Source organism: Pongo pygmaeus, chromosome 1 (genome assembly GCF_028885625.2).
Source record: "Pongo pygmaeus isolate AG05252 chromosome 1, NHGRI_mPonPyg2-v2.0_pri, whole genome shotgun sequence".
In the NCBI taxonomy this organism is placed as follows: domain Eukaryota; kingdom Metazoa; phylum Chordata; class Mammalia; order Primates; family Hominidae; genus Pongo; species Pongo pygmaeus.
In genome coordinates this window covers 165,505,772-165,533,039 of record NC_072373.2, presented here as the reverse complement: position 1 = coordinate 165,533,039, position 27,268 = coordinate 165,505,772, and the positions used below count along the sequence as shown (strand labels likewise).

The 27,268-nt window shown below is 36.8% G+C and overlaps 1 protein-coding gene across 3 annotated transcripts in view; it reads left to right on the top strand.

Moving 5' to 3' along the window:
• The window catches only part of RAVER2 (ribonucleoprotein, PTB binding 2), a 94,147-nt gene that overhangs the window by 6,463 nt on the left and 60,416 nt on the right, over nucleotides 1-27,268 (top strand). For all 3 annotated transcript variants that reach the window (XR_010124342.1, XM_054484216.2, XM_054484208.2), the window contains exons 2-3: nucleotides 17,143-17,209; nucleotides 26,150-26,619. Coding sequence is in view for 2 of the 3 variants with exons in the window: in XM_054484216.2 (XP_054340191.1) it covers nucleotides 17,143-17,209; nucleotides 26,150-26,619 (537 nt within the window). In the remaining variant the exon portion in view is untranslated. The remainder of the gene's footprint in view (nucleotides 1-17,142; nucleotides 17,210-26,149; nucleotides 26,620-27,268) is intronic.

The window sequence follows — 27,268 nt, the reverse complement described above, 5'->3', positions numbered from 1 at the left end:
TGATCAAAGGCTGTTACTGCAAAAGGGGTTCCTATTACTGACTACCTAAGTTTTGTCTCTTGATTCTTCTATTTGCACTTATTCTTCTTTCCTTGTGGACAAAAAGTTTTTGTTTTTTGTTCTTAGATACGGGATGTTGCTATGTTGCCCAGGCTGGAGTGCGATGGCTATTCACATATTCAGAGGCATAATCATAGTGCACTGCACTGTGGTCTCAAGCTCCTGGCCTCAGATCCTGTGCTACCAAGCCCAGCCTTGATTTTTTAAAAATCTTTACTTTATTTTGTAAATTAATTTTTAATTTTTAATTTAATTTTTTTAAAAAAGCTTTATGCTTAGCTTTCCTTGCTCAGCTAAAACAGGCAAACCAAGGAATATTAAAATATAAATAAAATTATTTATATATTTTTAAATCCTAAAATTGCTTATCATGTGTCTCGGCTGTTTGTATTTTGTTTGCCTAATTACACAATTGCCTGACTCTAAGGAGATAGTATGAACTGAGAGGGGTAATAAGTGAGAAGTCGGAAGATCAGATCACCTAGAACATTTGGCTATACAGTACTGTATATTTTGGCTGATGATTATGTGCAGGATAGCCCTTGGTGGTTGTGCTGAATAGCTTCCATTTGCTCTTCCAGATCTATTCTCGACCCTTCTCACCCACTCCTTATCCAGGGAGGCTAACCTGTACTGTGGATTGCACCAACAAGGCTCTCTTATCCTCTGTTCTATGGTTGCACTTGGCCAGAGCCACTAGTGGGGGGTCAGAGGGTTGAGGAGAGGAGCATTTATTCACCCAGCATTTATTCACAGGTGACTGTGGGTTGGCTGCTTCCTCTTTAAAAGTCGGTTTCTATCCAGTGGCTCCCTCCATACAACCCAGCTCTCCTGGTTATCATAACCATTCTTCTTGTCTCCTTGGGCCCAGGAGGAGTACAGGAATGTTGCTAGCCTAGGATTTCTTCAAATCTTTGTAGATAGTCTCTTTTAAAAGTTCGCCCCAGTTAGTTTCCGAGTGTGCCTTCTGTTACTTGCTGGGGCCCTGATTCGGTTGCCTACTCAGTTGCCTTTCTTCCTCTTGCCTGTTCTAATCGCACCCAGATTTCCCCTTGAAGACCTACCTCTTTTTTAGCAACTGTATGATTTGGGTGGGTTTCTTCTCTATCCCCATCTGTAGGGGTGACATAAACCAAAGAACACAGTTCTTCCCTTTTTCGAGAGGGATTGGTTAAAAGACGGGCAATAACCTGGACCAAAGCCCATCAGTACATGATAGTCCCTTGGTCATAGTGATTATTTCAGCCTGGCTTAGCAGAGAAACTTAGGACTTGTGTTTGGTTGTTAAAGTAAGTGAATCTCTTTCTCTCCGCTGGATATGAATGCAGAGACATATGGCTCTGGCTGCAGCTGACAGTCATTAAGGGAGCAGACAAGCAAAGGAGGACTGACCTTTGGGGGGAAATGTAGAGAAGCTGAGCTGGAGCCCTGATCGAACTATATCTGAAGCTTTACCTACCTCTGGACTTCATATATATGCAAGCCACTAAATCACTTTTATTGTTTCACTTATTTCAAGTTGGATCTTTTGTTACTACCAACCAATAGTATCCCAAATTAACAGGCTGGAATACAGTGGCACAATCATGCCTCACTGCAGCCTCGACCTTCCTCACTCAAGCAATCCTTCTACCTCAGTCTCCTGAGTATCTGGGACCACAGATGCATATAACCATGCTGGCTAATATTTTGTATTTTTTTCTAGAGAGGGGATTTTACCATGTTGCTCAGGCTGGTCTCAAACTCCTAGGCTCAACCAGTCTGCCCTGCTTGGCCTCCCAAACTATTGGGATTATAGGTGTAAGCCACCATGTCTGGCTTTTTTAAAAAAAAAAATGTTTCAAATAAATCTCCACAAATAAGGTATCCTATTCCATCTTCAGACAGCTTTCTTTGTTATAAACATCTTGTTTATATGTAATATATACAGTGTATTCACTTGAAGTCTTGATCCAGCGTCTACCCTCTGGCAACGTATAGAATTTACAGTATTCTCCTTTTTTGTTTTTTTTTTTTGAAACGGAGTCTCACTCTGTTGCCCAGGCTGGAGTGATCTTGGCTCACTGCAACTGTAACCTCCGCCTCCCGGTTTCAAGCGATTCTTATGCTTCAGCCTCCTGAGTAGCTGGGATTACAGGCGCCTGCCACCACGCCCGGCTAATTTTTGTATTTTTAGTAGAGATGGGGTTTCACCATGTTGGTCAGGCTGGTCTCAAACTCCTGACCTTGTGATCTGCCTACTTTGGCCTCCCAAAGTGCTGGGATTACAGGCGTGAGCCACCGTGCCCGGCCTCTCATTTTTAACTTATAACTTAAATTCCTTCAAATGACTAGTTTTTAAGACATGATTCCAAGTTTCCTCACCATCTCATTTATTTTTCTCTGAATACACATCATTACCACTTTGTCATTGTATCTTTTAAAATATGGTACCCAAAATTGAGTATGGTAGTCTAGTTGAGATCTCCCTATAATCCCCAGCCAGAACAAATTTCTCTTTCCTCTGGATGTCTATAATAATAATAACCTTTGTTTTTTTGGGTGCCTACCATTGCCAGGCACCATACTTACAGTTGTTTTAATATTATATTTAATCCTCATTTTAAGACTATAAGATTGGAATTTCTAATTCCCATTTGATTGCTAGAGAAACAAAGATGCAAAATTAATGTCAAACAATTTGCCCAAGATCATTCAACTAATTGCTGGTAGAGTGGATAACCAATTCTGTTTGATTCCAAAGCTCATATCCTTATCTCCCATTGTATTATAATTCCTCTCTATGCAGCTATATTGTTAGTGTTTCAAAGGGCAAGGATCATGTAGTGTTTACCTTTGTATCCTCAACGTGTAACCTAGAAACTGACACATTGTTTAGAGAGAAATGTAAAAGAAGGGGACTACCCACCCACCTTGTTCTAAAATGCTATATTTCCATTCAGACGTCTGACCCCCGGCACACTCTCAGGATTGATTTGTTAATAAATTTTGCAGTGTACCACTCTGTTAGCTTTTTTGGCAGGGAGCTCTCTCCATTCACTTATAATTATTCAATCAGTCAACTGTTTATGGCTTAAAAGTCTGTTGAAAGCTGTAAACCCTCCAAGAAAGTGCTAATATTCATAAGCACACAAAATTTACATATTATTTCAAGGGGGTATGGATCTCTTGTAACTTATCCCTGATTTCATTAGGGGATTGTAGACCCTAGGTTGAAAAGTGCTGTTGCAGGCCAACAAAATTTTAGTCATGTCTTTGGGACTTTACCTGAGTAGGGACCATTTGGGCAGATCCAAAGCTGTTGCTTCAGGAGAGTTTTCATCAGAAACTTCTGTAGGCCACATTTATGCCCAGATAGAGGGTTTGGGTAGTGATCCTCTATCTGGGCAAGAATATAAATCAGGCTCAATAATTTTCTTTGTAAACAAATCAACCATGCTACTTCATGTTTGATGCAAAAGCTTATTGCTCTCTAGTCACTCAGCAGCCCACAACTGACATTTTAGGTTCTGTGCCTGGCCCAGAGTGGATGCTCAACAAAGTAAATTTTTAAAGAGGTTTTCAAGAAGTTACAATGTAATATTTCCTCCTTAACATTTATTAAAAGTCAAACATTGATACAAAGAATGTTTCTCTTTAAAACAAATTAAGAATATTATCCCTTCTGTTTAATGTTTTCACAATAAGTATTGCCTGATTTCTTAGTAAGAAAGTAAGTTTCTCTTTTGTTAGATTTTAGGGATGCAACTCCTTGTGAGCCCCTAAACTTGTCTTCTAGGTATTTGGTACTTAATTTTGTGTTTATTTACTACTGTTATCTTTAGGTTTGTAAACTTATTTCCCACTTTCCTATGTTAAGGCATTTTCTTTGTGTGTTTGAGGCTTACTGTTTAACTTTTATTTCCATATGAATGCCAAAAATAGCATTAGATTCATTGAAATTTGTTTGACTCTGTATTTGTACATGCTTTCATTGTCTCTCTTCCTGCTACTCTCTCCTGCCCCTACCGTACCCCACCCTATCTGCTGTACCCTTGGACAATTGGTTTTTATATCTTTCCTCAACCCACTGCAGTGATTATCTGCTCTTAGTTCCTGGCTTGCCTTTATTTCCTGGACTTTGGATATTCTATTACCCTACCAGTTTAACTACTTGCTTTCGATTCCAAAGTAATCTCCATTTCTCTGACTTTATGCTTCATAGATTTTTTTTGTTTTTTTTTTTTTTGTAGCCAGAACTAGAGTAGAAAGTGATGGCAATAAGAAAGAACACGTGAATCTGGGAAGTTTTATATTTTGAAATAATCTCAGACTTACAGAAACGTTTTAAGTATAGCGTAAAGAATGTTTTCCCCCTGAACTGTTGGAGAGTGCTGACCCAATGCCCAACCACCCTGAATACTTTATTATGTATGTCCTACAAACTAGGACAACTTCCAACATAACTACAATGCTACCCTCAAAGTCACACTACTGCCTCCCAATCCTCAGATGCATTTAAGCTTTGGCAGTTGTCCCATCAGTGTCCTTTACAGCGAAAGGATTCAGTTCAGATCATATATTGCACTTAGTTTTTGTAGAATGTCTTTCAATTTTGGTTTGTATGATGTTTCCTCATGATTAGAGTCAAGTTGTATGTCTTTAGCAGGAACATCACAAGGTGGTGCATGTTTTACATTTGTCCTATTGTTGATAAAGTTCACTTTGATAACTTTGATTACCTTTGATTAAAGTGGTGTCTGCCAGGCATCTCCATGTAAAGTTTTCTGCTTGTAATCAATAAGGATTTTGAGGGGAAATGCTTTGAGACTGTTTAAATATCCTATCCCCCTTCAAGCGTTCAGTTTATTCATTTATTTATAACAATATAGGCTCATGGTTTCCTATTTAGTTCAATGGGTTGTGCTCCATTCCTACTACCATTACTTATTTTGATGCTTTGTTTTAGATTTGGAGAGTGGGAGCTTCAAGTTGGCCCCTGTGTCTTCTTATTGAATAAGCTTTTTATTTTGGGGTGATTTTAGATTAGCAGAAAAAGTTGCAAAGATAACACACATGGAGTTCCCATGTATCCCTTACCCAGTTTCCCCTGATGTTACATCTTATACAACCAATGTACATCAGTCGAAACTTAGAAATCAACACTGGCATATTATTTTAACTAAATTACAGACACTGTTTTAGATTTCATTGGTTTTTTCACTTACGTTCCGTGATTCAGTCTGAGATACATCATTGCATTTAGTTATCCTATCTTCTTAGTCTCCATTCTGTAACAGTTTCTCAGTCTTTTCTTGTTTTCTATGACCCTGACGGTTTTGTTTAAGTATCTTTTAGAATGTCCCTTAATTTGAGTTTGTAGGAGGTTTTTCTCAAGATAAGATTGGGGTTATAGGTTTTGGGGAAGAATACTACAGAGGTGAAGTAGCTTCTGATGACATTATATCAGGGGGTACATGACATTAACATGACTTACCACATTAATTCCAGCATACACTTAAGGGAAGGGTCCTATGTCCTTTTGACGTGTCCCCAGCATTCACTGAGTATGTCCTTTGTGTTCAACACAACAGGACGTACGTTGCAGCTTATTTTGTAGTTTCTGTGCTCCAGCCCTAGAATCAGCCATTTCATGAAGGTGCCTATTTTAGACTGAATGTTTGTGTCTCTCTCCAAATTGATATGTTGAAGCCCCAACCCCCAGTGTTACTATATTTGGAGATGGGGCCACTAAGGAAGTAATTAAGATGAAATGAGGTCATAAGGGTGGGTTCCTAATCTGATAGGATTAGTGTCCTTATAAGAAGAGATACCAGAGAACTTGGTCTCTCCACTCATACACCAAGGAAAGGCCATGTGAGGACATAGTGAGAACGTGGCTGCCTGCAAGCCAGCCAGAAATTGAATCAGCTGGAACCTTGACTTGGACTTCTGGCTTCCAGAAATGTGAGGAAATAAATTTCTGTTGTTTAAACCACTCAGTCTGTGGTAGTATGTTAGGGTAGCCTGATCTGACTATTACAGTGCTTAGTTTCTTTTAGGGGGAAAATACTACCTAGAAACCAAGATCTGGAAACTAGCTATACTCATTGCCATTGGGTGTCAGTGCTCTCAGGTCCTCTTAGTAGACAAAGCTAGAGAATATATAAATGTGTGTATATGCACACACACATACACTTATATCTCTATTGAAAGTAATGTGTTCATACCAATACATTAAATTTTAATCATTCCAGTTTTCTCCCGTTGTGTATTTGTAACTCTTTTATCTGACAGTGAAAAGTTTGGTGTTCATTATCCTTATTTTATTTACTTATTTGATCAACTCCATTTACATATGCATCTCCCATCACCACTGCAGATGCTTGCCCCATTCCCCCGACAGATACCCACTTCACCCAACTCAGGCTCCATCCTCCTGCACTGGGTTTCTCTGCTAGCTGGAAGGCACCATTACCTTGCCTGGGTTCTGACACTCTGCTGGCTTCCTTCATGTACAGTGCCCTCCTCACCATGTTTGAGCTTTGAAACCTAAGATACTAAGTTAAGATATTTTGTGTGAAGTATGTATAAGTGTACAGTAAATGCTATCTATTATTTGTGGCAATTGTGATAGCCACAGTTCTAAAAATAGTCCCCCATATTTTCTGCCATAATCCATGGGACTTTGACTATAATGAGGTATCACACTGTGATTATGTTAAATGGCAAAAAGGGACTTTTTTGCAGGTGTAGTTAAGGTTACTAATCAGTTGACTTAGGGTTACACAAAATAGAGATTATCTAGGTGGGCCCAATCTAATCACATGTGCCCTTTAAAAGCAGAGCATTTTCTTGGGCTGGAAACCTTAGGGGAAATTCGAGGACTGAAGCACAAGAAAGATGTGATTCACTGTTTGTTGCTGGGTCTGAAGATGGAGTGGGCCTGGGCAAGGATGTTAAAGCAGTTTCTGGGAACTGAGAGGGTCTTCAGCTGACAGCCAGCAAGAAAATAGGGACTTCAGTCCTAATACCACAAAGAACTAAATTCTGCTAACTACCTTAGCGAGTGGATATGGATTCTTCCTTAGGGTCTCCATGTAAGAGCCTAGCTTGCCTGACACCTTAATTTGGCCTTGGGAGACCCTAAACAGAAAACCCAGTGGGGCCTGCCTGGTTTTATGATCTACAGAACTGTGAGAGAATAATAGGTATTGTTCTAAGCAACTTAATTTGGAGTCATTTGTTGCACAATAATAGATAACTAATACAGTATATCCAGGTGATATTTGAAAGAAAAATATTTAAATATTAAATATTTTTAATATTTAAATATTAAATATTTATAAGTGAGTTATAAATATTTAAATATTAAATATTTAATATTTAAATATTGGAGAAGAGATTGTGATTTATGTATGGTTATTCTTTGGGATGGATGACTATCTAAATCTATCTCTTGGAGATTAAAGCCCTCTTTCTTGGGATGTCTGCAAGCAAAAACTGCTCAAGGAGAACTTTTTATAGCTAGATGTGTAATGTTAATTAATTTGAGCTATGTAAGTATTTTCTTTTGAAGAAGTGAGTTATAAATTAGGTTAGTGTAAAGTAAGTATATTTTCAGGTTTTTTTATTTTTTATTTTTTTATTTTTATTTATTTATTTTATTTTATTTATTTTTTTTTTGGAGACGGAGTCTCGCTGTTTTGCCCAGGCTGGAGTGCAGTGGCGCGATCTTGGCTAACTGCAACCTCTGCCTCCTGCGTTCACGGCATTCTCTTGCCTCAGCCTCTGGAGTAGCTGGGGACTACAGGCGCCCGCCACCACGCCCGGCTAATTTTTGTATTTTTAATAGAGATGGGGTTTCACCGTGTTAGCCAGGATGGTTTCGATCTCCTGACCTTGTGATCCGCCCGCCTCGGCCTCCCAAAGTGCTGGGATTACAGACGTGAGCCACCGCGCCCGGCCTATTTATTAATTTTTTTGGGACAGAGCTTCGCTCTAACGCCCAGGCTGGAGTGCAATGGCACGATTTCGGCTCACTGCAAGCTCCGCCTCCCGAGTTCATGCCATTTTCCTGCCTCAGCCTCCGGAGTAGCTGGGACTACAGGCGCCCGCCACCACGCCCGGCTAATGTTTTATATTTTTAGTAGCGACAGGGTTTCACTGTGTTAGCCAGGATGGTCTTGATTTCCTGACTGTGTGATCTGCCCGCCTTGGCCTCGCAAAGTGCTGGGATTAGAGGCGTGAGCCACCGTGCCCGGCCTATTTTCAGGTTTTTTGAGCACTCTAAACATATTGGTTTATGTTAATATCGTAAAATAATCTCAAAAAAAAAGATGCAGCATTAGAGTTGATAAAGGTAATCTATGGAAACAAAATGTCATATATTTAACAAATATCAAAGGTCTACTTTCTGCTAGATATTGTGCTGGATGTTGGAGATTTGTTTATGCACAAGGCAGATATGTGATACTTGCCTACAATTTTATGAAAATTATAAGTATGTAAGCAGTTAAAATATGGATGATAGCTGCTGTAAGGGTTGTGATGTGGAAAAAAAAAATAGGCTGTGGAAACACAGATATCTAATCCAGACTTAAGAGGTTCAGTGGCTGGAGTCACATGGCCACAGCCTAAGTCACATGCTGGGAAGCTACTTGTTGGGAAGGCTGAGAAATATAGTTGTTATTGGGCAGCCATGTGTTCAGCTATATGTTCTCTCACATTAGAAAGAGAGAGCAGTCTGTGCCTTTCTTTCCAAACCCTTCTCCCAAGGGAGACAACCCCAGATCAACTTCAGAGTCCAGAAACTCTGGGTGATGTATGTTTCAGGAACCTTTAGTTTAAGACAGAGAAAGTCACCTGAGTCCTGGGGATAGAGATGGTAGCTAACGGAAAGAAGGGGAAGAAAGGGATGTAGAACATCCATGGCATTAGTAATAAGATGTACCAAGACCTAAAGACAAGGAAAAGCATGGCCAAAATTAGTTCACTGTGGCTGAGGCATAGAGTTTGATAGGGTTAGTGGTAAAATATAGGGCTGGCACATTTAGCATTACTAGATGATTGAAAGTGTGTAGGCCATGTTAGGGAATTTGGATTTTATTTAATGGGATATATTTAAACAAGGGAGTGATGCAATGAGATTTCTAGCTGTCAGAAAGTAAAATTATATTGTTTTTGCTTTTACCTCCAAGGAATTTGCATGGTAGAAATCCCAAATGTTGTTCTTGCCCCAATTCCCATTCTAAGATTAGGAGGCCAGTGATGCAGTGAGCTTTAGGAATGTGATGGGAATGAATATTTTATAGATTTTATTTTTGTAATGGCAATTCTTAAGGTACACCACTGTACAGTTGTGTTTGCTGTAGAGTCTGTCAACTCGGTTTGAATCACAGCTGTGTCACAAACTGTCTGTACAAGTCGCTTAGTTTTTCTAGGCCTCAATGTTCTCATCTTTAAAATCTGGATGATAAAATCCAGCTTTAAAATCAAATTCTTAAGGTTGTTAGGATTGAATGAGATAAATGTCTGTAAAGTGCCTGGGATAAAGTAAATAATCAGTAAATGATTGTTTTTATACTGCCAATAAAAAGCTGAAAGTTTATTAATTTATTTTAGGCCAAGTCAAAATGTGCTCCTGGCAAAACGTTGGTATTGAAACGAACTTTCCAGCCAAAACCCTGTATTGAAAGCAGTTAAAAATTTAGCCAAGTTAAAATTGATACCACATCCACTCAGCCAACATCATATATGATAGGACTGTGTTGGGCACCCCCAAAATGCATTATCTGGTGTGGGACATCCAAATGCAGTTTCAAAAGAGGGGGAAGGGAATATATAGGCTTGGAGCTTGGGAGAGAAGTTTAAAGTGGAAGTAAGAATTTGGAGATTAACTGTCATAAAGATGAGATTTAACTCATCTCAATGGGTGCAGAAAAAGCACTTTATAAAATTTAACACTCATACATCGTAATACAGCAGGCAGGAATAGAAAAGAATTTCTTCAGACATAAAAATTATCTAGAAAAGCCAAAAGCAATCATATTCAGTGGTGAAATATTGACAGCTTTCTTTCTGAAATTAGGAACAATACAGGGATCACTGCTATTCAAGACTGTATTGGAAATCCTAGCTAGCACAATACACCTAGATAAATAAAATTTAAAGATATAAAAAAAGATATAAAACTGTCTATTTGCAGATAACGTGATTGTGTATATACAAAATAAAAAAGAATCTATAAATAAGCTATTAGGAATAAATGGGCCAGGCACGGTGGTTTATGCCTGTAATCCCCGGACTTGGAGAGGCCGAGGCAGGTGTATTGCTTGAGCCCAGGAGTTTGAGACCAGCCTGGGCAACATAACCAAAACCCTGTCTCTACAAAAAAAAAAAAAAATTAGCTGGGCCTAGTGATGGCACATGCCTGTAGTCCCAGCTACTCAGGAGGCTGAGGTGGGAAGATCACTTGAACCTAGGAGGTTGATAATAATAATAATTAAATGAATTTACTAAGATTGATACAGGTAAGGTCAATGTACAAGTATAAATGATATTTCTGTATACTAGCAATTACTAGAAAATTAAAAGTCAAATTTTAAAAATGGACTTCGAATAACATCAAAAATGTCAAATGCAATTAAAAAAACTGATAAAAATATGCAAAATCTCTATACTGAAGACTATAAATATTTCAGAGAAGAATTTAAGAAGACCTAAATAAATGGAAGAACATTCCACATTTGTGGATTGGAAGACTCAGTATCATTTAGATGTCAGTTGTTCCCAAACTGATCTATAGTGTCAATGGAATCCACTCAAAATCCTAGTAGGTTTTTTTTTTAAAGGAAACTGATTCTAAAATTTGTACAGAAATGCAAGTGACCTAGAATAGCCAAGATACTTTTGAAAAAAAAAAGTTGGAAGACTTATACTACCAGATTTCAAAGCTTACTATAAAGCTCAAATAATTTATTTAGTGTGATATTGGTACAGTGACTAGACGAGTACACTAGTGGAACAGAATAGAGTCCAGAAATTAACCCACAGAATATAGCAACTCAGTAGTAGAAAGAATAGTCTTTTCAACAGATGATGCTGGGGCAGTTTGATATTCAAATAAAAAAAATTGAACCTTGACCCCTACCTAATACCACTTAGAAATATTCTATTAAGATGGCTTATAGTCTAAATGTAAATGTTAAGACAATAAACATTCCAGAAGAAAAGATAGATCAGTGTCTTCATGACCTTGGGTAGATAAAAATTTCTTAAAGAGGTCACAAAAGGCATTAACCAGAAAAGAAGATATTATATGATAGATGGGACTTTGGCAAAATTAATGTCTTCTTATCAAAAACACATTACTAGTAAGTCAGTAGGCAAACCACAGGCTAGATGAGGATATTTGCAATACCAATATTTGACAAAGGAGACTGATATCCAGAACTTATAAATTCTGCAAGTTGACCGGGCGCAGTGGGTCACGCCTGTAATCCCCGCACTTTGGAAGGCCGAGGCAGGCGGAACATGAGGTCAGGTGATCGAGACCATCCGGGCTAACACGGTGAAACCCCGTCTCTACTAAATATATGGGCGAGGTGGCTGGCGCCTGTAGTCCCAGCTACTCGGGAGGCTGAGGCAGGAGAATGGCGTGAACCAGGGAGGTGGAGCTTGCAGTGAGCCGAGATCATGCCACTGCACTCCAGCCTGGGCGACAGAGCAAGACTCCATCTCAAAAAAAAAAAAAAAAAATTCTACAAGTTAATAAAAAAGATAACCCAGTTAAAAATAGATGAAAGATTACAACAGGCATTTCGCAAAAAAGAAATATCCAAATGGCATATTAAAAGGTCAGCAATATCATTATAAGTCAAAGAAATACAAATTAAGGCCATAGTTGGATACACCATTCCCACCAGAATGGCCAAAATTAAAAGACAGGCAAGACCAGGTGTTGGCTAGAAAATAGAGCAATTGGCACTCATATTCTGCCAATAAGTATGCAAATTGGTTACAGATTTTTGGAAAACTGGAAGTGTCTCTTAAGGATAAACATATACCAGCCGGACATGGTGGCTCACGCCTGTAATCCCAGCACTTTGGGCGGCTGAGACGGGTGAATCACCTGAGGTCAGGAGTTCAGGACCAGCCTGCCCAACATGGAGAAACCCTGTCTCTACTAAAAAAAACAAAAATTAGCTGGGCATGGTGATGGGCACCTGTAATCCCAGCTACTCCAGAGGCTGAGGCTGGAGAATCACTTGAACCCAGGAGGTGGAGGTTGTGGTGAGCTGAGATCACACCATTGCACTCCAGCCTGGACGACAAGAGTGAAACTCCATCTCAAAAAAACAAAAATACACACACACACCCCTACCATATAATTTAGCAATTCTACTCCTTAGTATATTCTACTTAGTAATTATACTCCCAGCTTCATTCTTGATAGCCCCAAACTAGAAACAGTTCAAATTCCCATCAACAGGAGATGAGTTACATTGTTGTATATTCCAAAATGAATATTGTACAGCAATAAAAAAGAGGGTTTGTTTTGTCAGATATCAATATTTATAAAGCTTTATTTAGGACAGCATAATATTAGCACAGAATAGGCAAAATGTCCGATAGAACCAGAAGCAAGAGACAAAAATATCCATGTATATCTCGGAACTTGATATATGAGAGAGACGGCCCTGCAGATCATTGAGGAAAAGATGGACAATACAATTATGGTGTCCTAATAGTTGATTACCCGTATGGGGGGAAAAACAAAACCTATTTCCCCATATGGGAAAAGGGGAAAAAAAAAAAACTTAACAGCACACAAAAATGAACTCCAAACTCACTAAAAACTGAAATGTAAATGGAAAAAATTTAGAATGATTGAAAGACAAAATAAGATCCCTTTATGACCTTGTTTAGGAAAGGACTTCTTAAGCCACAAAAAGCCTACATTTTAAGGAAAAAGATTGATAAATTTGATATTATTAAAATGAAAAACATCTCTTCACCCAAAATCCCACAAATACAATGACTCATCACACTGTGGGAGAATACATTCATAATACAGTTAACAACAAAAGGTGAGAATCCAGAATATATTATTTTAAGGATTTGGTTCACAAGACTGTGGGGGCTGGCAAGTCCAAAATGTGTAGGGCATGCCAGCAGGCTGGAAACTCAGGCAGCTGTTAATGCTGTAGTCTTGAGGCAGAACTTCTACAGGAAACTTCACTTGTTGCTCATAAGGCCTTCAACTGATTGGATGAAGTCCTCCTCTCCCCAACATTATATAAGGTAATCTCCATTACTCAAGTCAACTGATTATAGATATTAACCACATGTACAAAATACCATCATAGCAACACCTATATTAGTGTTTGATTAAATAACTGGATACTGTAGCTAAATTGACACATAAAACTAATAATCACAATGCCCTACATTGTTTATTAATCATGTAATGGAAATTAAGGCCACAATGAGACACAATTTTATATCCATTAAATTGACACAACTTAAGTCTGATAACACCAAGCATTGAAAGGAGTGGATCAGCAGGACTTTTATCTACTGTTGATGGGACTGTACACTGGTACATCATTCTGGCAAACAAGTTGGCACTTCCTTATAAAGTTGATCATATGCATACGTACACCAGAGGAATTTCTCTCCTTGAGGAGCTCTTGCACATGAATGCAAGGGGATAAATGAAATTTATAGGAATGTTACGGTAGTTTTTTAAAAATACAAACAGTGAACAACAACCTGGAAACAAACCAAATAATCAGTCATAGTAAAATGGATACATAAATTATACTATAGTCACAGAATGGCATAGCAAACAGCAGTGAATAAATGAATGACAGCCACGTGGAATGAGTGAATTTTAGAAACATAATATTGAGTCTAAGAATCAAGGCATAGAAGTTTAAAAATAGCATAATACCAATTTTATAAAACTCACAAATGAGTAATACAAAACAATATAATGTTTGGGGCCACATGCCTACATACAGATACAGACCTACGTGTGAGGAGGAAGGTGGAGGAATGGGATAGTGAAGGAATGCAGAGGTGGATGCAAATGTTGTCAGTGTTCTAGTCAAGTTTCTTAGTGAGTTTCTGGGTATTTATTTTGTTAATTACTACTCATATGTTTGGTGTTTGGTGTTTCATCTTTTCATTTTATCAAGTTACATAAAATTTTTAAAGAAAATGAACAAAAATATGTGCTTCCATTTCCAGTCCAAAGCACTGAAATTTAAAAGTAGTGTGTTTTAATCTATGAAAACATTTCTTAAAACATTTTTTTTAAAAACTGAAACTAAGTCTGTGAAGAACTTAGAAGACAATGTAATTCAGGTTTATAACTAAGGCCATGCTTCATCGAGGAAGTCTAGATCAGCTGGAACAATGGTTAACTTTTTTGTTGAGGGTGGGGTGATGACATCATTGACTGACTGCTTTGCCATGGAAGCTATTGATTGTCTCTCCAGAAAGCATTTCATATGTGCAAAACTTGTCACTTAACTTCAGCAGGTGATACTGAATCTGGTGTGGAAATAGGTTACTAAAGCTATCTAATACCAATTTTTATTAACTTTAACTTGACATTGGCAGTCAGATGACAAAGTGTTTTCATCAAAGGTGCTACTTTAGTCCTTAAAATCAGTAAGTTAGTGGAAATGTTATAAAGCTAAGTTAGTATAGGGAGGCTCTAATTTTAGTCCTTTTAGTTCTGTGTGATGGAGCATAGAATTATTTTGGCAAATGGTTATTGGGACTCTCTTTCAGGTTTTAAGTTTTTAATTTGGCCAACTTACCAAGGCTCAAATTGAGGGATGACCCACTTTTGCCTGGGTCAGAGCAACCAGGGCATGGAGAAAAATAATTGGGTTTTTCTTTGTAGGAAGCTTTGTAAGGTTTCGCAGTTGGCAAACTCTGTATCCCACATCTGATACATAGAAGAGCTATGAGTAGAAATATGGGTGTTTTCAACATAATATTTCTAAGTTGCAAAATGCACCTTTGAATACTTAAGCTCTCTTAGGTAATTCTCTTAGCTGAATGAGTAACGTAACATGTCATTTGTTTACAGATACTTGATAATGTGAAGAGCAGTATCATGTTTTCTTTATCTAGCATTTGACGGCTGTTAACTAGTGAAATGAGAGATTAGATTCTGTGCAACTAAAAGCACACACTGGATCCCTTCAAAAAAAACCGTGTCACCTTCTATATAAAGTATTAAATTCGTTGATTGGCAAGATGCGTATGTTATGCTGTTGAGACAGTGATGTTTTCTTAATGAAGAGTACAGTAGATGTTTTTGTAAGTTCAAGAAAATGTTGAAGCTTACAAGATAAAAATTACCGTGGTAATATGTAAACTAATCTTTATAATTGAGCATAGTACCATATGATTCACCAAATGCTATTTTACAAAATTGGTAAGTGTATGTATTTTAAAAAATTTCTAATACTGGTTGGTAATAAAGAATACTAAATTATCAACTTTATCTTTCATGTCATAGATGATTATCTTTTTTCACTCAGCTTTGTTTTTATACTTTGCCTATTATATCATTCTTTTTTCCCTCTTGGGTTGGATTAAAAGGGAGAATATTTTTCAACTTCTGTCTTCTTATTTATTATCCATTTCTATATTACTTATGTGATTACTTATTAGGGCACTCGTGGTATTGTTTTTATAACTGTTAATGATAGTGTACTGTTTTTAAAGTTAATGCTGGAACGAATAAGTCAATATGGCATAGAGGTCGAGTGTCATCCTTGGAGCCAGACAGATAGAGTGAATCTCCTCTCAGCAAGTGACTAGCTATATGTCCTTGGCAACTTTACTCTGTTTTTCCTGATTTTTAATAAAAGTGAATTCAGTGCCTGATACCTTGTGATAACTATAATAATAGCAATAATAAGATTATTATTGAATTAAGCATTTTAGGTTACATACTTAACATAATAGCACCTGTGTATATTTAGCATATTCATTTGCAATATAGAACAGGTTGGCTGTAACTCCCCAATCTGGAGTCAGAATGTCTACCTGTGTGAGAGTCTAGTTCCTTTGAATATATTATAACTGCATCTGTTATGTATTATGAGTAAAATATTTCAGGGCCACATATTGATTAAACAGTGAAACAATTATATTCACTCTAATGTATGTTTGAGTGCCTACCATATGCAAAGCAATGCAGGTAATATATAAATAAGTAAAATGCAGTTTTCTATTCCTAAGTACTATCAGTCTAACAGAAAGGATTAGGGAAATAGAGGAAATCTACTCTTTTGGGTACCCAAGTGGATAGAGGTTGTGCTATCAGAAAAAAAAAGTTTAGGCTATGTTAGTAATAGAAGCAGAATGAACCATAAACCAGTTTAAACATCTTGGGGAGCCAAGGGGAAATAAATGGAACTACATGCTATGCCTTAGTAGTTAGTTTTTTCATATCCAGGGATCTCTAAGTTCAGGTTTACAATCTATTTTATTTTTATTTTTTTACAATTTATTTTTCCTACATTTGTGCTCTAAGCATCTACAGGTGTATTACTTGTTAAAAGCTCTATATATCGCATGCAGAAATAGAAATAAGTATAATGCTTATTTCCACAAGAGAGGCATAAATAAAGTTATGATCATTGTTAGCATAAAGGAGGGAGAGGTCACATTCTGTGGAAAATTATGAGAAGCAACTTCATGAAAGAACAGTTGAGCTGAGATTTCATAAAAATGCATGTGATTTCAGGCAAAGTTTGGGAAATTTAGTGATATGTTTGCCTCCTGCTACATAAGTCAAGGAATAAGTGTGAGCAGAAAGAGAACAGTGCATGGTATACTTGTGAGATAGTGAATCTTCCATTTGAGCAGGAATGTGAGCTTTGTGTAGGATGTCTGGGGAACCTGGAAGACCTTTAATTTAAGTAAGTAATGGGGATCCATGAAATAATTTTTTTTTTTTACATGGGACATGGTGGTGGTAATGGTGGTGGTGGTGGTAGGCTAATAGAGCTAGATTATCTAGTAACTGCATTTGTATGTTTATTGAATTTGTGTTTTTTTCTCTTTTAGGAAGTTCATGATTTGTTAAAAGACTATGACTTAAAATATTGTTATGTGGACAGAAATAAACGAACAGGTAAGATTTCTATTCTAAGTGTCTAATTTCATTTGGATTCTCCCTGTATTCGTTATAGAACAAAAAAGCTTAGTGTCTTTTCATGCTTAAGCTAATCATGGAATTTTTGAGCCTTAAATCATGCAAATGTAACCCACACTATCTATTTTCTGAAGGTAATATTGGTATCCTAAATATTAATTGCATAAATGAGTATAGTGTTACTAGAGACTTATGAATTTTTATAATGAATGTTCTGTTACAGTGAATGTTCTTCATAGGCTCAGAGTTCCTCAATTTTAATTGTATGTTACTGGACTTAGTGAATAGACTGTATGACTTGACCTTTAGCTGGGGAAATTGAGAAACTCACTTAGGTTTCCTGGGTATTAGTTTTGTATCTGTGAGATTAAAAAACTAGATTATTTCCTTTTTGTGCATGTAATATGCAGCTGTTTAAAAGCATCCTTTTGAGACTAAAAATAAATTATGGAGGATAATGTAATCACTATGTACACATCCACTCCCAAATTATCAAATGGTAATATTTTGTCTGTACAAAGTATGTACATAGCTAGAGCCCTCATGTAGATCTGTTGAATTTATTCAGATTCCAAAAAAATGGTAAAAAGGAACGTTACAAATAAAGGTGAAATTCATTTTCTACTACTCTTGATTCCATTCCCTCCCAGCCTCCTTGTCTAGGGGCAGGCACTGATGAATTTGGTGCATATTTTCCAATTTATGCAATTACATTTTGATAACCATTAAAGCTGTTCACAAATTCTTCTTCTTTTTCTTCTGAGCACAAGATAAGGTAGTACTTACCCGTGCCTCTTTGAAGTTGAGAGTGGACTTGTGATTTGCTTGTTGATGAATGAAGTGAGAGTGAAAATGACATGTATCCCTTCCAGGTGAAAGATTTCAGAGCCAGCATGTGATTTCCTGCTCACACTTCCCTGTGCTAAAGTAATTGGGGAAGGTAACAGAACCTCTTTCAACCTAGGTCTCACAGTGACTATAATGAGCAAAACGTCCTTCCTTCCTTACCTTCAGCATGGGATATGCAGCATGAATCAGAAGAAAGCCTTTTGTTTTGTTATGCCATTGAGATTGTGCGGAAGTTTGTTACCACAGTATCTTGACTAACCTGTAATTTTACCATATGTACCTATATATAATTAATGGTAGTCTCTGTTTTAAGCTTTTCATAAATGGTATTCTAATGTATATTTCATTTAGCAACTTGCTTTTTTTGGGTTAACTCAACATTGTTTTTCAGATCTTTCCACATTGATATATATAACTCAGGTTCATTGATTTAAGCTACTACATATAATTATCATGTGAATTTATTACGATTAATGTATTTGTTACTGACTGGCATTCAGGAAGCTTTACCTTTCCCAGTATTTCAAACAGTGATGCAATGAATAGCCTTTTAGTTGACTACTAATATACATTTCAACTGTTTCTCCATAACTGAAGCTCTGAGTCATAGGTGTGCACAATTTCAGTGTTACAGATATTGATAAGGGGATTAGAGGTAACAGCCTTCACAGCTCACACAGAGCCAGGAATAGTGCTATTCCCACTAGTCAGGATGATAAACCTCATAATTCATGGGGCATCAGAAGTAATAATTAGAAAGTTTTTGCTCAGGAATGGGAAAAAGTAACTCGAGACCAATGATGCTCTTGTCCTACCTAACAAAACTTAAAAACAAGACCAGAACGGATCAGAGTGCTTCCTCATAACTTAACCACATCCTGGAACAAAACTCAAGAATATTTGTATGCATCCAAAACATCTGACACCCAACAAGTGAAATTTATGATGTCAGACATCCAATAAAAAAGTAGCAGACATGATGAAGAAGCAGGAAAACCTAACGTATAACGACGACAAAAATCAATCAAAATTGGCCTAGAATCAACACAGATGAATTAATAAAAATGGACATTAAACCAGTTTTTATAATAGTGTTCCATATGTATAGTAAGTTATAGTAAAGATTGAACATGGTAAATAGATACTTGGAAGATATAAAATATTATCCAAATCAAACATCTGGAGATGAAAATTACAACATCTGACATGAAATACACTGGATAGGATTAATGGCAGAATAGACATTGTGGAAGAAAAAATTAGTGAACTTGAAAACAATGATGTAAATGATCCAAAATGAAACACAGAGAGAAAAAAGACTGTAAAACCTGCACAGAGTATCAGTGAACTGTGGGACAGCTTCCAGAGCAATTAGAGTCCCTGGGGGTAGGAATAGTTAAAAAAAAAATTAAAGAATTAGTAGCTGAAAAGTTTTAAAATTTTGATGAAAATTCTAATCCCAGAAATCCACAGAGCTCAACCAACTTCAAGTACAAAAGCATGAGGAAAACTACAGGGTATGTTGTAATCAAATTGCTTACAGTTAGTGATAGAGTGTCTTAAAAGCAGCCAGAAAAAAAGTATACATCATTAATACATTTAGCGGGACAAAGATTAAGATGACCGTAGATCTTGGAAACAACACAATTGAAAAGACTGTAGGGTAACATCTTTTCATTCTTTACCAAAAGAAACAAAAACGCAACAGGTCCGCATAGAATTCTTTACCTATTGAAAATATCTTTCAAAAACAGTCATGAAATAGAGATGTTTTTCAGTCATACAAAAGTTAAAAGAATCATCACCATTAGACTTGCACTATTAAGAAATACTTAAGGAAGTCCTACAAGCAGGAAGAAAATTATAGATGGAAATCTGGACCTACCCAACAAAATGATGAATACGTGATATGGTCATTATGTGGGTAAAGACTTTTTTCTTAATATTAAAATCTTTTAAAAGTATAATTGACTGTTAAAAGCAAAAATAATGACATTACATTGTGAGATTTGTAACACATGTAGAAATAAAATGTGTAACAGCAATAATACAAAGGCTGGGAGAGGAGAAATGGGATTGCACTGTTTGAATTCTCTTATACAGTACATGAAGTGGTGTGATACCGTTTGACAATTGACTATGATAAGTTAAAGATGTATACTGTAAACCTTAAATCACCTGTTAAAATCACACAACACAGAAATCATTAATTGTATTAAATGATTTTGCCTTGGATTTTGGAACCTATAGTGGTGTTTGTGGAAACAGATATAATTAATAACTCAATTGATAAAAGATGGTTACGATTCTAAACTATAACCTTGCAACCAGAGCTTTCTATGGTAGAGATGAGGAAATTATTATAGTAAAATAGGATACATTAGGGGAAAAAGTTTTGGCACATGCTTGCCTTCAAATTAGACCCAATAATAAACTAAATAGTAGACCATGCGATGACTTTTAAAAGAATTGGGACCAATTGTGGGATATTTAAATTTCACAAGGAAAATAGTAATATAATTAATCCCAAATTCCCTTACAGCCTTTTCTCTGTAGAGTGACATCTACCATTTGCATGAGAACTAGTATGTGAATTTTTTTATTTTTTATTATTTTAGAGAATTTGTGGTCTTGGAAAAACATGGAAGAAGCTATAGAACAAAAAATGTGACCTCCTTTCCTTACTGCCCGAACTTTTAAATTTGTTTCATTATGTTATTTAAATTCTTCCATAAAACCTAAGTTGAGCAAATGCAGATACCTCAGAAAAGGAAAAAAAGATTTTCAGTTTTTAAATTATTAGTTGATTTATATATGCATTTATTTATTCATTCATCTAACACAAAGCTTCTACCATATGTCATGCACCATGATAGTTGGTGGAATTAGGGAGCTCACAGTTTAGTAGGGTAGCAGGCATCTAAGCAAATAGATTACGATGTGATGTGATCTATGCAATAATCCAAGCAATGTTCAAGATAGAGAGGTATAAAAAAATAAAGAATGGTTAACTCTAACTATAAGAGAGGATCAGGGAAGCTTCCTGGAGATCGTGATGGAGTAATGCATGGACTGAATTTGAAAATCAGCTAAAAGGTTCTAGGTATCCTAAGGTATGGGGAGTGATCTTATAGGCAGGGGAATTAAATGTGTAATATATGGATACCTGAAATAACTGGATCTCTACAGGGAGCTACAAATATTTCAGTGTTCTTGGAGAATAAAGAGCTGTTGGGGAAGGGAGGAAGTATGGCAGTTAATGAGGCTGGAGTTAGATATAACAGGCATTGTAGAGCATGATTACCAATCTGGCACTTGGCTTTTTTTGTGAGTAATAGCAAACCTTTGCATTTAAGGCAGTAAACAGGCACAATTAAACTTCTGTTTTTTAGAGATCACTTTATTGTCACTGTGGAGAAAGGATTAAAAAAAGAAAAAGCTAGAGGAGTGAAGAAAGGGGGATGGATTCAAGAACTATTAGATGGGTGGAATTTGAGGATTCCTTTTATATGGGAAATGAGGGAGACAGAGTCTAGGTTAATTCCCAGGTTTCCAATTTGTGAGTGTTGTGTGACCAGCTAAAATAGGGAATAAAGGAAGATGAGAAGTATTAGGATTTTTTTTTTTAAATATACTTAAAATTCTGGGGTAAATGTGCAGAACGTGCAGGTTTGTTACATAGATATACATGTGCCATGGTGGTTTGCTGCACCCATCAACCCGTCATCTACATTAGGTATTTCTCCTAATGCTATCCCTCCCCCGCTACACCCCCCAACAGGCCCCAGTGTGTGATGTTCCCCTCCCTGTGTCCATTTGTTCTCATTGTTCAGCTCCCACTTACCAGTGAGAACATGTGGTGTTTGGTTTTCTATTCTTGTGTTAGTTTGCTGAGAATGATGGTTTCCAGCTTCATCCATGTCCCTGCAAAGGACATGAACTCATCCTTTTTTATGGCTGCATAGTATTCCATGGTGTATATGTGCCACATTTTCTTAATCCAGTCTATCATTGATGGACATTTGGGTTGGATCCAAGTCTTTGCTATTGTAAATAGTGCTGCAATAAACATACGTGCACGTGTCTTTATAGTAGAATGATTTATAATCCTTTGGATATATACCCAGTAATGGGATTGCTAGGTCAAATGATATTTCTAGTTCTAGATCCTTGAGGAATCGCCACACTGTCTTCCACAATGGTTGAACTAATTTACACTCCCACCAACAGTGTAAAAGCATTCTTATTTCTCAACATCCTCTCCAGCATCTGTTGTTTCCTGACTTTTTAATGATCACCATTCTAACTGGTGTGAGATGGTATCTCATTGTGGTTTTGATTTGCATTTCTCTGATGACCAGTGATGATGAGCATTTTTTCATGTGTCTGTTGGCTGCATAAATGTCTTCTTTTGAGAAGTGTCTGTTCATACCCTTTGCCCACTTTTTGATGGGGTTATTTTTTTCTTGTAAATTTGTTTAAGTTTTTTGTAGATTCTGGATATATTAGCCCTTTGTCAGATGGATAGATGGCAAAAATTTTCTCCCATTCTGTAGGTTGCCTATTCACTCTGCTGATAATTTCTTTTGCTGTGCAGAAGCTCTTTAATTAGATCTCATTTGTCAATTTTGGCTTTTGTTGCCATTGCTTTTGGTGTTTTAGTCATGAAGTCTTTGCCCATGCCAGTGTCCTGAATGATATTGCCTAGGTTTTCTTCTAGGGTTTTTATGGTTTTAGGTCTTACGTTTAAGTCTTTAATCCACCTTGAGTTAATTTTTGTATAAGGTGTAAGAAAGGGATTCAGTTTCAGCTTTCTGCTTATGGCTAGCCAGTTTTCCCGATCCCTTTTTTAAATAGGGAATCCTTTCCCCATCACTTGTTTTGGCAGGTTTGTGAAAGATCAGATGGTTGTAGATGTGTGGTGTTATTTCTGAGGCCTCTGTTCTATTCCATTGGTCTGTATATCTGTTTTGGTACCAGTACCATGCTGTTTTGGCTACTGTGCCCTTGTAGTGTAGTTTGAAGTCAGGTAGCATGATGCCTCCAGCTTTGTTCTTTTTGCTTAGGATTGTCTTGGCTGTATGGGCTCTTTTTTTAGTTCCATATGAAATTTAAAGTAGTTTTTTCCAATTCTGTGAAGAAAGTCAATGGTAGTTTGATGGGGATGGCATTAAATCTATAAATTACATTGGGCAGTATGGCCATTTTTACGATATTGATTCTTCCTATCCATGAGCATGGAATGTTTTTCCATTTGTTTGTGTCCTCTCTTATTTCATTGAGCAGTGGTTTGTAGTTCTCCTTGAAGAGGTCCTTCACATCCCTTGTAAGTTGTATTCCTAGGTATTTTATTCTCTTTGTAGGAATTGTGAATGGGAGTTTCCTCATGATTTGGCTCTCTGTCTGTTATTGGTGTATAGGAATGCTTGTGATTTTCCCACATTGATTTTGTAGCCTGAGACTTTGCTGAAGTTGCTTATCAGCTTAAGGAGATTGTGGGCTGAGATGATGGGGTTTTCTAAATATACAATCATGTCATCTGCAAACAGAGACAATTTGACTTCCTCTTTTCCTGATCGTTTTGGTTTTGTTTTTGTTTTTTGGCAGAGATAGGATGAAAATGGTGAGTTATGTCTGGGAGTCGATATGAAGATATATGTGGCACTAAAGGTTAGAAAGATAGATTTGGGAGTATAATGGTAGGGGAGGCCTTTTGCAAGTCTTCAGATGACATTATTTTGCTCATTGCTTTCATAGCCCCTCATACTTCCCCTTTGGTGACACCACATTTGTAACTCTTTGTTAAATGTCTAGCTTCCCCTATTAGATTGTGAGCCTTGTGTTGAAAGGGATCTTACCTGTTCTGTTCACCAAAACATTTCCAGTGCCAAACTTGGAATCTGGCACATGATACGGAATACATGGGAATGGGTGTGATTGCCCCCAGAGGAAGAGGGTGTAGAGTGAGAAAAAAGATATTCAGCGGCCACACATTGAGTAACACATGCGGCCACACAGGTGTTACTGTGTGTGACTCTGCCAGGAAGGCACCCCAAGGAGTACTACCTTGCAGGTGTGAGTGGAGGAGAAAGAGGTAGCAAAGGAAATAGAAGAAAGAGCTTGGACAGTTACGAAGCAAATCAAGAAAGAGTACATCAAGAAAGTTAAGAAAGGCCTAGTGCGGTGGCTCAGGCCTATAATCCCAGCACTTTGGGACGTTGAGGTTGGTGGATCACTTGAGGTCAGGAGTTCGAGACCAGCTTGACCAACATGGCGCAACCCCGTCTCTACTAAAAATACAAAAATTAGCCAGGCGTGGTGGCAGGCCCTGTAGTCCCAGCTACTTGAGAGGCTGAAGCAAGAGAATCGCTTGAACCTGGGAGGCAGAGGTTGTGGTGAGCTGAGATCGGCACCACTGCACTCCAGCCTGGGCAACAGAGTCAGACTCTTGTCTCAAAAAAAAAAAAAAGAAAGAAAGAAACTTAAGAAAGGGAATGATTAACAGGTTCAAATGCCCTGAGAATTCAAGTTAAATGTGACCTGAGATTTTATGGGCTGATATGAGAATATAACCAGTATTTACAAACTGTTGTTGGCTTGTTTGTTTTAGGGAAACAGAATTAAATGGTATTTTATGTCAGCATAAGGAAAAAAGACATAGAATCAAAATCAAGCCTTTTAAAAAAGGTTGTTAGAAACTAAGAGCCTCTTAATAAGGGCAGTAAAGCCATTTTTTCTCATTTTTTGGAAGAGATGTTGGAACAGTTAGCTGTTTCTTTGGCAATAGTTTTCTTGCTTGTGGGACATGTGTTAAATGAAAAATGTGTTTCTTTAAATGTTAGCATCACACTTAGTGTGGTGAGATGCTCTTACTCTTGAGAGCCGCATGGCACTAAGACCAATTGAGGGTAGGGAAGTTGAGTGAAATGACAGGCAGAATTGCCCATGCTACTTAAATTACTTCTCTGTCTCTTGCTATATCCATATTTGCTGTATACAACATATTGTCATGCAGTTCTAATTGAATTTGGGTAAATTAAATGTTCATATGGAGTAACTTCACTATATATTTCAGAGGGAGAGGGAGAGGAACTTGTAGAGAGCAATTTATTTGTAATTTGTGGATTGCTATGTATTTTTTTAATGGGGGCTTTAAACTTTTCCTATAAAATTGCTCAAAACCTTTTATATTCTTTTATTACAAAAGCTAAGCAAATTGATATGGTTAAAATGTAATTTTACCAGATATGAATGTACATAATATTTCATTGATTTAGAATGTTATATTTGTAATATGTTTCCAGTTATATAAACTGTCATATGCATTTGTTGCTTGATGCTGGAACAACTTCATTAGATAGACAGGACAGACTATTTTTATTGTTTTATGAATATTCAAGATCTTGTCTTAAGATCAGAATCCTGTAACCTTTTCATTTGATATTATTCATCAAAAGTGTACCAAATTAAAAGTGTCTGTGTGTTATGTCAATCTAATCTGATATTAAGGAAGTATATACATGAATTGGAGAAAGAAATGGCCTCCTTTATGTATTTTGATGTTTTTGCTGTACCTTCATTTTTTCAGGTCCTTGCTGTCAAATAGGATCTTTTAGAACTCTTTCTAGGAAGAAAGAAAGATTTTGTAACTTCATTTTTATTTCAGTTAGGTTTTATATAAGGGCTTCATAAAATTTTATATCACAGGTTTTTGGGTGGGAGGAAATCAAATATGTATGTGATTGGAAAAGATTACCAAAAACCCCCCAGAATATCGTAGGATTTTACAGTGAAACTCCTAATATAATCCCTGTACTTTCTATTTTGGGTTACTGTTGATGAAATTAGTTTAATGGAGGTGTCAGCATTAAAAAACACACTGAAATGGAATAAAAAATGTCACAATGCATTGCATATAGTAGGGGTATTAACTCATAATTTTGTTTCAGAAAAAAAGTGTATGTTTATGTGTACCAAGTCACAGAAGTAAGATGTATTTCTTACTGTGTTTTCAAACAATTTGAAAACACTGGCCTAGAAAACTCTTTAATTCATTTTGTTATCTTCCAGCTTTTGTTACCTTACTGAATGGGGAACAAGCCCAGAATGCAATTCAGATGTTTCATCAATATTCTTTTAGAGGAAAAGACTTAATAGTCCAGCTTCAGCCAACAGATGCTTTGTTGTGTATTACCAACCTGCCCATTTCTTTTACATCAGAAGAGTTTGAAGAACTTGTTCGTGCTTATGGAAATATTGAGAGATGTTTTCTGGTCTATAGTGAAGTTACTGGCCATTCCAAAGGCTATGGATTTGTGGAATACATGAAAAAGGACTTTGCTGCAAAGGCTAGACTGGAGCTATTGGGTAAACAGTTGGGAGCATCAGCACTCTTTGCACAATGGATGGATGTTAATCTATTGGCTTCAGAGCTCATTCATTCTAAGTGCCTTTGTATTGATAAACTCCCCAGTGACTACAGGGATTCAGAAGAGCTGTTGCAAATTTTTTCCAGTGTCCATAAACCTGTGTTTTGCCAGGTATGTATTTTTAAGAGATTATTGAAATATTTTAAAATATATACATATGTATCTAATCTACATACACTCACAAATTTATCATACCTGTGTGATTTAACACAATGGAAATTTAATTCTGCATCATTCTGTAGGGAAGACTTTGATCTCATGAGAAATTTTAAATCATTTCCTCTGTTTATGGGCCAAAGTATGTTGTTATGTAGTTAAGTATGCCTTAGCAAATCCATTGCTTACTCATTCACCTCATTCCATCCATTCGTCCCACCATTTTTCCATCGATCCATTTATCTATCCAACTTTTATTTACCATCTTCTGTGTGCCAGACACTATGCCAAGTGTCAGAAAGGCAGAGAATGGAAAGATACTCTATCTCAATACCTCACAATTTTGTAGAAGAGACGGACAAATAAGCAAATAATTGCAAATCCTATATGAAGAGTGATATAATGGAGGATAGAAAAGTACTATGAAGTTTAAAAGGAATGTGTAGTTCTATCTTAATGTGGTCACGGTAGGTGAGACATCTAGAGAAGATCCTGAAAACTGATAACACTGGCGAGACTTTTCAAGCACTTTATCATAGTAAAATTAAATACATTCTAATAAATACATATATACTATATATAACTCTTTTCCTTACAGAGTTTT